This window comes from Lolium rigidum, chromosome 7 (genome assembly GCF_022539505.1).
Source record: "Lolium rigidum isolate FL_2022 chromosome 7, APGP_CSIRO_Lrig_0.1, whole genome shotgun sequence".
Classification (NCBI taxonomy): Eukaryota; Viridiplantae; Streptophyta; class Magnoliopsida; order Poales; family Poaceae; genus Lolium; species Lolium rigidum.
In genome coordinates, this window is record NC_061514.1 from 173,427,541 (window position 1) to 173,437,383 (window position 9,843).

Genomic DNA, 9,843 nt, shown 5'->3' on the forward strand with positions numbered 1-9,843 from the left:
CGCAGAAAAATATAAATATTGTTTAAATTTTAGAATGTATAAATTATTTTTACTATTAAATGGGAGTTGGTCGTTTGACACTCAACGCACTTTGGTGGTCGTCATTGAAAGCATCCGAACCGTTCGCTCTTTCAAACGTCTATCCTTCCGTTCACCAAAACAAAATCGAGATACAATCTACTCTTTCCTTTTAACACAAGGTCTCTTAAAAAAATGTCACGAGCATTTATTAATTATCAATCGCACATCAATGAGGATATCAATCGTTGTAATCAAGCATCAAAAATTACGGCACGACCCCAAAAATCTGGGATTTTGATGGACAATTATAATTAATCTCTTTCCTAACTAATTCTACCACATCCGCATGTACAAAAAAATGTGGCTTTTCTTTATAATAACTCTTTTCTCCTCGTGTGTGATTTCAGCGCTGACTTGTGGATTTTCCCTGTGTCATCGATTTTTTTTGCACTGGGATCCGATTCCAACGGAGCGTAACGCACAAATTAACCGCACGTCATGCAAAAATCAATTAGATGCAATCAATTACCCGAAAATCACAGCTCCTTTATCACCTGGCTACAATATAATGTTCCTTTTCAACGATGATGCTCACGCCAGATGTGAGAAGGGATTGGGAGGTCAAGATGGTATGTGATGGAAGACGGCGCCACGACAGTTTTACCTCCGATGCAGAAGAGGAGCGGCGCCTCCTACCGCGCCGGTTTGATTCCTCCTCGCAACCACAATCTACCGCGACGTACGAGTAGCTAGGCCCTCATCTGCCGAAGTGGGTGCCGCCACAAGAAGTTGCGAGCTCGTCCGTGAACTCGAGCAGCCAAAGTGGTGATGGAGAAGAAAAAACTGGTGATTCCAATATCATTAAACCATGTTTCTTAATATGGTGGTTGTCTGATTTGCCCTTTTTTGCATTGGCTTAGGTTTGCAAATTATTTGGTGAAGGGTTGCAATTAGGGTTGTTCAAGAAGTGATTGCGCGGGGTTGAATCATTTGGTGTACTCGTGTGTTGTTGTTGCAATGGTAACTTCCTGAGGATATGCCCACTACGTCTTATAAACAAGAAACAAGGACAGGCTACACTAACAGAGCCTTGCAAAAACCTGAAACAAGTATAACTCTTGGACATGGATCCTACTTATGGATGCAACAACATGCATAATTATACTTTAAAGATGTGCATAACTCTATTAACACCCAGCCTCCATTATTTACTTATTTTGTAGGTTGACAAGGTGAATCACACATTGCCAAGGAATCAGTAGTAGAATACATTCATATAAAGACTCTAAACGTTGCTTGGAATAACTTTTTGGATTTTTTAGGGTTGTCAAAAGGTACTAGAATTTCTTTCACATGTCTAGGGAGCAACTTTATTTGTGCCACTCAAAATGATATAATGAACAAATTCAGTTTTCTCGCACTTCTATAAAGTTAACTATTCATTCTTATGTATTTAGATGACACAAATGGTGGCAATGAAAGGGATCTTGTTATGGCAGCTGATCTAGCCATCCCAGTATCAATTGCAGTCATGATAAGAAATGGTTCCAAGGTCACCCCCCTCGACATGAAGTAAGATGCTCTACAAAGATTGATGATTCCTATGAGGTCTCCGGTCAGAAAATTGGTGACATTTCAGCTGCCGCGTCAACAATGACGGCAGTAAGAATCTAATGTTTAATACTTTATTATGGGCACTAGATTGCCACTAGATGGTCAATTATTGATAAGCTTCATAATCCTTACTTACAACAATAACTTGAAGCATTGTCTTCCTTATCCATATAGCTAGGATGTCATAGTGGGCATATATATCCACGGGTGTAATAGCTGCAGATGAGTTTGCTCTTTGGTTTGTTCGGAAAATTTATTACTTTTTATAATCACTCAACATGTATAAAGTTAAAGTTTGAATGGAAACTATTGGTTCCGTCCAGTAACTTCATTTACTCGTTTCATATATGAATTTTCCCATGTTTTGCATTTCTTGGCCAACAAATTATCCGTTGTTAAAAGAATATTGGAATCTATATGAGAACAAGGCCACAGTATATCCACAAGCAAAATGGTTATATTTGCTCATATAATAAAACATAAGGGATGTAAATTGAGGTCGCAACATCACAAACTACACAAGCATGAGTATATATGCAAGTTCCACGTGCATTATTTTAAATGTGTAAAGAGGAAACAAATTTAAAGAGTGTGGGTGATAGTCAACAGGAGCAAGTAGATGCCAGAAAATAATATTTCCTCTAATCCAAATTAATTGACTTCACTTTATCTAAATAGAGATGTATCTAGACGCGCTTGTTGACAAGATACATTTGTATCTAGACAAAGTTGATTCAATTAATATGAACTAGGGAGAGTAGTTGCAAATGAATAAACTCTAATGGAAACTAATTTTGATTAATGTATGGTCTAATTTTGTTAAACCGTAGCAACGCATGGGCATTCAACTAGTTTCTAATAACTGCACTATAGCAATTTCAGTGTTTCACCAAGCACCAAGACAGAGAAACCAATCCATAAACTATGAGTACAGAATTAGAATCAGGCGCTGAGGCACTGCATAGTAGCATCATCGTCGTTGTTGCACATCTGAATAACACATTGTCACACTCAAACACGCAGCGGAAGCAGTTTGGGAACAGATCAGTAGAGATAGAAAAATTAGGAATAGAGTACCGACCTTGTAGCTAGTTCTTTTATTATGGGGGCTATAATTAAGAGACAATCAGCCTCTATTTTTCATGTCCGCGCCGGGCGCTTCACATATGGGCCAAAAAAAAGATGCTGATGCTATTGGGAGAGATTTTCTTATTTAGGCCTCCCACGTATTGGAGAGCTAGAGTACCCCTCAACTCTGGAGCTATTTATCTGCCTCCTGCCATCAAATAAAGGAGCGGAGAGCAGGAGAGACGTACCAGGGTTTCCCCGCCGCCGCTCGAGCCACCTCGCCGCGCCATTGAAAATCGCCCTCTCGCCGCCTGTGGAGGCTCGTGCTTCCTTCCAAGAGCCTCACGGTACCAGCCCCGCCTCGTACGTCCGCTGGCTGTACAAGATCCCGCCGTGGAACCGAAGCCTGCGGGACGAGTAGCCAAGGCAGCAAGCCGACGTTGGCCAGCTTCTTGTCCTGCCAAAGGAAGGTAACTTCCCTTCGTCTATTATCTTTAGACCTGCACGATTTTGGTGGAGGAAATAGAATAATTTGAAATGGATTAACTACCTTGATTCAAGCTTTCATCTTCCTGTGGGCTGTGGCTGGATTGGATTACCAAATGCAAAAAGTTATAGGAAATGGGTGCACAAAGTCTGTTAGACAAGTAATGTTTTGTCTGTCTGTGTTGTCTGTATAGATGGAGACATTTAGAAAAAAAAAAGTCAGCCGGGAAACCCAGTACAAAGTTGGGATGCCCATGCAGCCAATGTTTTCAATGAGATTTGTGTGCAACGAGTGATTTGCAAATAACAGGCCAAATGGTTGCTTGAACAACAGAGGTTACGCTAACCTTCAATGAACGCTCGGGCAGGAATATAGTTGTTAATATGCTGCATTGAAACAAGCTCTTGATAATTTTCAAAAAAGAAACAAGCTCTTGATAGTTTTCAAAAAAAGAAACAAGCTCTTGATAATTCAAAAAAGGAACACAATGTCAGCACTCCATGCTGTAGTTGATAGCTGATAATTGAGCTAAGAAATGATGCTATTTGGCCACCTTCCTTGGGGACCCCAACCAAAATTATCACTGTTGGTGTTTCGGGCAAGTCAAGGATCAGCAACCCTGACATGAGGTCGTTATTAGGGTTCCTGATTAGTTGATCGGTTATAGTTTTATGTCGCTGCTTCACCGCCCATGACCCCACATTTTTCCCTATTAATTTACTTTCTAAAAGGAAGTTCTGCTCCAGTCTTGAAAAAGATGCAGAAAGCTAAGAGGGGTGGTGATCATCTCACCAGAAGCTTTCGTAAGAGCAGGAGAGCTTCCAAGAATGAATCATTGGTCTCAGGTCTGCTAGATCTTCTTCTTTTCTCCTAGGTTTCCCCTCAAATTTTCAGAGCTTTATTTGATTATTCACAGTTGCCTTAATGTTTTATTTGCTTAAACTCTAGGTCGCTTCCTTGGGGATTCTGATCAAGGTGTTCGGTCTGGGCTCAGTAATAGGCCAATATCATATTTGTCTAAAAGTGTCGCCTCTATTACTTTGTACAATGGTAATTATATATGCTTAGTCTGCTCAGTTTTCCAACAAAATATATTGGAACACAGCCAGTTATAAATAATTTAAATTGCGATCTTCTGTAGGAGACACAATCTTATTTTCATGCTCGGGCATAGCTATGGAACGCCAGGGGTGCCACCTTACAAGGTTTCTGACTTCTGCGAGTTTGGTCAGAGCTCTCAATGGTACAAATGAAGACCATGGTGACTTGAAGGTTGGCACTGACAATCATCCTTTACTATTTTTCTCACTTCTGATAATTGTGTGCTTATTTCCTGCCTTACCGTTTTGTAGATTCAAGTGCGCCATGAAGGCAATGAAGTGTATATGGGGGTGATGTCTGACTTTGATTTAGATCGCAACTTTGCTGTTGTCAATGTCCATGCGTTCCTTGATATTCAGGTTGGATCTTTCCAACATGCACTGCAAATTCTGCCCCATGGTGAGATATTAGTAGTTATAGGGCGCAGCGTCTCTGGTGAAATAATAGCCAAGAATGTGAAATTTGACGGTGATTCAAGGGTATCTGAGGATGATGAAGATCTTGATTGTAAAATCTCAGAGGTACACTTGCATGATGATATGATCATTGTATTCTATTTCTGTTATGCATGGAGGAAATAAGAATGATTATTTTTTATTTATTTAACTGTTGCTCTATACAACTTCATTTGATTCATGTTTAATCCTTGTTGCCTGTCACCTTTGTTGTGTTATTAGGCTTGGGAAGGTGGGCCACTTGTTTCTGTTGATGGGAAGGTTGTTGGCATGAACCTTTTTCTGACTACTAGAAGAGCCGTTTTCCTACCATGGGGCACAATTCTCAAGCATCTAGAAGGTGAGCACACAGGCACTCCTCGAGACTGCTTAACATTGTGGTATTATGAAAATTGTTTCAATTTGTAATGGTAGTTATTTAGAAGCTGCGAAAGTATAGTGTTTACATTTGTATATCAACTAGTCTGGCCTTTTCACTTGTACTCTTACATTGTTAGATCTTACCAGTTAGCATATGTACGTTACATTCTTGGGTATGTTCATCCATGCCGAATTCTAATCTTAGTTGTTGCTCAGGCTGTTGTCATGATATAACTAATGTTACATGATGATCATGCGCATAATTTATGTGAATGTACGTTCCGTGTATAGTATTAGTACTACCTCCATCCCAAAGCTTAAGGCCTATATTTTTTCAGAAAGTCAAACTATGTTAAGTTTGACTAACTTTTTATAAAAAATTATTAACATGTACAAAATTGATATTATTAGATAGATAATGAAATATATTTTCATGTGCTATCTACAAAATATCATATTTATTGATAGATTATTCTAAAATTTTGGTTAAACTTTACTTGCTTTGACTTTTCCAAAAAAATATAAGCCTTAAGGCTTGGGATGGAGGTAGTATATGTCAGTGCTGATCAGTTGACCTTGTTGCCAGTACATGGAAATTTTCTCAACCAGGAGAAGTTAGATCTAGACTCCATGGGTTACCCGAAGTTACCATCTTCCATGTTAGGAGGTGTGTCACTGCTTCTAAAGTTGCTTACCTTCTACAGCAATTCTGTACCAATAACAACTATTACAATGTATATTTCTCCAGCTAGCATGATTTTGGTTAATACTTTTGAAGAGACTTTTGGCGACATAAAAGGTGAAGGCGTCTGGAGAAAATTTAGTAAAAGAGCTTCTAACATAAATCGCAATGTTGTTGCGCTGGCTTCATTCAATGGTGATTTTACAGTACTATGCCATTTACTTTTTCATCACTGTTTTTATTAAAACTAGCTAATAGCCATAAACATGGTATGCAGGAGAAAAGAGGTTTTTTGCATGCACGGGTTTTTTTATTGAATGGAATGGATCTACAATAATTTTGACATCAGCAAGCTTGGTTAGAAATTCTGGTGATGAGGACAAGATTGTTGAAAACTTGAGGGTTGGGTGCTCCTTGTTCTGTAACTGCTGTTCTTTTGAGGTGCTGCTTAAGTCTCATCCCTGTATTATTTGCAGATTGAAGTGTTGCTTAACAGCCAATGCAGAGAAGGAACGTTGCAGCATTATAGCCTACATTACAACGTTGCTCTAGTCAGTGTCCAGAATTACCGTGCTCTTCGTCCATCAAATACTCTGTTTTGGTGGAACAAGAGTTTCAAAGTAGCAGCTATAGGGCGTTGCTTCAAATCAGGCGCGTTAATGGCTACTAGTGGGGATCTCGTTTGCTGGACAGGCACACTTGATTGCGATTTTCTTGCAACTTCCACGTGTAAAATCACTAAGGTAATCGAGTGTTTTTTATTCCCTAATTTTTCCTGGTGATAGTAAATACTCTGTTTTTTGCAAGGCGTAAATTTGACTGTCTAAAAGCGAGCCTTGACTGTAAATTCCCCTGACATTATTTTGCTTGTAGTTAACATGGCCATGAGAAAGCACTTTGGAATATGAATGTAATGTTTTTTTCACAAAACGTAGATATTATTGGATTAATCAATGGTCAAAGTTTGAATTTGGAAAGACAAATACTCCTTGTATTTCTGAAAAAAGGAAGTACAGTTGCATCGGAATGAGTAGGCTAGCAATACCTATATGGAATATAAATCACAGCTTGTTCATGTCAACTTGCTAGGCTGGGATTGGAGGCCCTCTTGTTAGTCTTGATGGGGACGTTATTGGCATGAACTTCTATGATAAGAGAATAGGAACCCCTTTCCTGGGTTTGAATGAGATTTACGAAATTCTAGCATCGTTTGAGACAAAGAGGTATACAAGTGCATTTCACTTAAGTTATTTTCTGAATATTTTAAGAAGCTTGCCGAAGCATAATCTTTTTATTGATATGTTTGACAGTAAACCTGGTGAAGTTAGCACCGATAGTGATCCCTCTGGAGCGCCATTCTGGAAAATGGATCTAGATGACAAAACTAAGTTAAACAGGTTAGTATTCGGATGCATATTTAGCTGGGGTTAAGTTTTGGACAAATTGTTTCATTGAATTGAACTGCAGGTGGCCTGTGCCCATGCCTCGCTGGTGCAGTCCTGACTATGCGGATGAGGATAAATCTGATGATGACGAGTTGTTCGATCCCAAATATGGCCGTGTGAGATACGGTTACCGGAAGGGAAAGAAAGTCATGCTTTGCTAGATGCAGTGACACCCTTGATTGGTCACACAATCTCCATATCGTTGCTTGTTTGAGATGGCAGAAGTGACCTATGGCTTGCTGAACGAAAATGCTAAACTGATGTCGGGCACAAATGCACCTGTTTCTAGACCGTCCGTTGTTGATGAGATTGGCAGTACCCAGCTGTATTCAATGCCGTATGTCCATTTTCTGACGTCTAGTTTGGAGCGCAAAGGCCCATGTCTACGCATGTAATTATGCCTCGATCTCTCCACCGAACGGGCTTGTTGGACGTAGTGGACCGGAGAGTCAACATTCTGTTCAAAGCTGTGCTTTGCTCTGGTGGGCTGCGTTGTTCTACCCTCCGCCTCCTACAACGGACATGCTACTAGATGACGGCTTTTTCTCCATCAAGCTCGCTGGCTCGACAGAGGTCGTGATGCCTGGCACCGCCGAGCCATCTTGAGCCGCGTCACCAGGGAAGTGGGCGAGGTCGCGCGCCGGCCGCTCGCGGGCGTGGTCGCGCTCCATGGTGTGGGCGCGCCAGCCGCTTGCAGCCTGGTCGCACTCGCTCGTATGGGCGCGCCGGCCGACCGTGGAAGAGGCGGCGTGGGCGAGGTCGCGCGTCGATGGTCGCGCTCCCTAGCGTGGTGTTCGCGGTCATCTTCACGGTGCCCAGGGAGTAAGTGTACGCTCAGGCGTGGGCGAGGCCAACATCTTCGACGAGACGAGTAGACGACCTTCATCATCGCACACCGGATCGAGGCCAAGCGCATGCTCAGCATCAAGCAGTCGTCGATGAGCCGCTCGTAGCTCTTCTACCGTCCCACAACCGTCAAACGCGGGACCACTGTAGATCACTCGCAGATACGAACCGCATGCTGTACTGCCATTACGTTCTCTTCGTATCGCGCCTAAAACCTGTCAGCCTCACATCTAGAGATCACATGGACGTCCCATAAAAAGAGCTCATATGTGCTCGGAACTAGTTTTCGGCATGAGCCCATCAGGTTTATAAATTATAACGGAAGTTGCGATACTCGCATATGCTTCTGCTCGAGGGACGGCTTCCATAGCATATTGATCATGGCCAAGGACAGCTGCAAAACACGCCAAGAAAAAATCTTGATCAGTTTCCACCTACGTTCTCCTATTGAACAATTCGAGTAAAGTGGAGCCAAGGAAAAGAAAACTTACGAAGGAGGCTTTTGGCAATTGCTTTTGCTTCCGCGTCAGCTGCATTCAATCGTGTTGAGCGAGATTCAATTTCTTGTTTGATCTCCGACAGTTTCTTCTCCAACTCCGACATAGCCAATGCATGCTTCCCTCTAAATCCTTTTTTAGTTTCACCTCATTGGCTTGAGATTCCTTCAAACTCGTCAGGACGGATTCATGCTCAGCTTCGAGCGTCTTAAGTTTGGCGGAGATAGTATCAATGGATGTCCTGTTGTTTAGCATATCTGGTACGCGGAACAGACAAATTGCACTTCTCATTTCTACGTTAAAAGTACGTGGAACAAAGATCGAGTCGGAAATTACCTTGGTTAGTTTTCAGCCTTTCCGTTAGAACATCAACCGCTTTCCTGCTTTCCGCGTCCTTGGCACTCAGCTCCTCAGTTTGGTGTTTTTGTTCCAGCACCACATCATCTTTCATCTCTAAATGAAGTGCGCGGGTGTTCTGTTAAATGTAGATGGGCTGCAGCCCAGTAAGGCAGCCCATATAGTCTACAATTCCTGAAATCTCAAGGCCCATCACGTTGGCAGCTTGGGACAGCCTTGGAGGACAAAGTTTAGTCTCACATTGCTAGTTGGGAGAGAGTTGGAGTGGTATATAAGGGCTGCTGTTCTAGTCATTCCAAGTGAGTGAGAATAGAAGAAGCCCTCGCGCACTCCTCCTCCTCCGCCCGCCTCGGCACGGCACGTCACGTCACGCACGTCGCGTTTCGTTTCGTGACTCGAGTTCGAGTTCGAGACACACTCAAGGATGCCTAAATTTTTACTTGGTGCACCAACTACGTGTCCCTGGCTTCCTACGCGTGTCAACGCGGTCAGGGCAGCTCTCCTCCCAGGGTATACAAGGAGACCGATCAGATCTGGAGAACTGAGCTATTAGATCTCTCTCTCTCGAAAAAGTTCCTTTTGCTGTGCTACTCTCTAGTCTTCCCCATCCCGGCGACTGCGTGCACAGCCGTCCGGGAGAGCAGGCCTCCGAAACCCCGTCCGTTGAGATCCTGCACCGGGAGACGAGCGATAAGGTTTTTGGGGAGCGTCTCGGCGCGACTGCTCGCTGCTGTTCGTCTTCTTCATCGACGGTTCGGCTGCTTCATCGACAGATCCGACTACACCATGGGCGACATCAACAACTCCCATGGTGGTGGTTGACATGGGCCTACCCTTCGGGTACCCATTATTAGTATACCTGGCTCGGCCCAATATGGAGAAGATCCAATATGGAGAAGGCCCAACAAGG

At 42.6% G+C, this 9,843-nt stretch overlaps 1 protein-coding gene across 1 annotated transcript; it reads left to right on the forward strand.

Moving 5' to 3' along the window:
- Nucleotides 1-3,943: 3,943 nt before the first annotated feature.
- On the forward strand, nt 3,944-7,468 carry LOC124679265. The gene is made up of 12 exons (XM_047215060.1): nt 3,944-4,035; nt 4,139-4,240; nt 4,332-4,462; nt 4,543-4,812; nt 4,969-5,086; nt 5,693-5,773; nt 5,855-5,983; nt 6,066-6,190; nt 6,265-6,531; nt 6,878-7,011; nt 7,099-7,185; nt 7,256-7,468. Exons 1-12 carry the CDS (start codon nt 3,948-3,950, stop codon nt 7,392-7,394), a joined length of 1,671 nt encoding a protein of 556 aa, XP_047071016.1. The 5' UTR covers nt 3,944-3,947; the 3' UTR covers nt 7,395-7,468.
- Nucleotides 7,469-9,843: the final 2,375 nt, after the last annotated feature.

What these genes read in the sequence shown, in the direction of transcription:
- LOC124679265 (XM_047215060.1), top strand. Translation starts at nt 3,948, where the DNA reads ATGCAGAAAGCTAAGAGGGGTGGTGATCATCTCACCAGAAGCTTTCGT. An exon ending in AAGACCATGGTGACTTGAAG is followed by an intron (nt 4,463 to 4,542) that starts GTTGGCACTGAC and finishes ACCGTTTTGTAG; the next exon opens with ATTCAAGTGCGCCATGAAGG. An exon ending in AGATTGTTGAAAACTTGAGG is followed by an intron (nt 6,191 to 6,264) that starts GTTGGGTGCTCC and finishes TATTATTTGCAG; the next exon opens with ATTGAAGTGTTGCTTAACAG.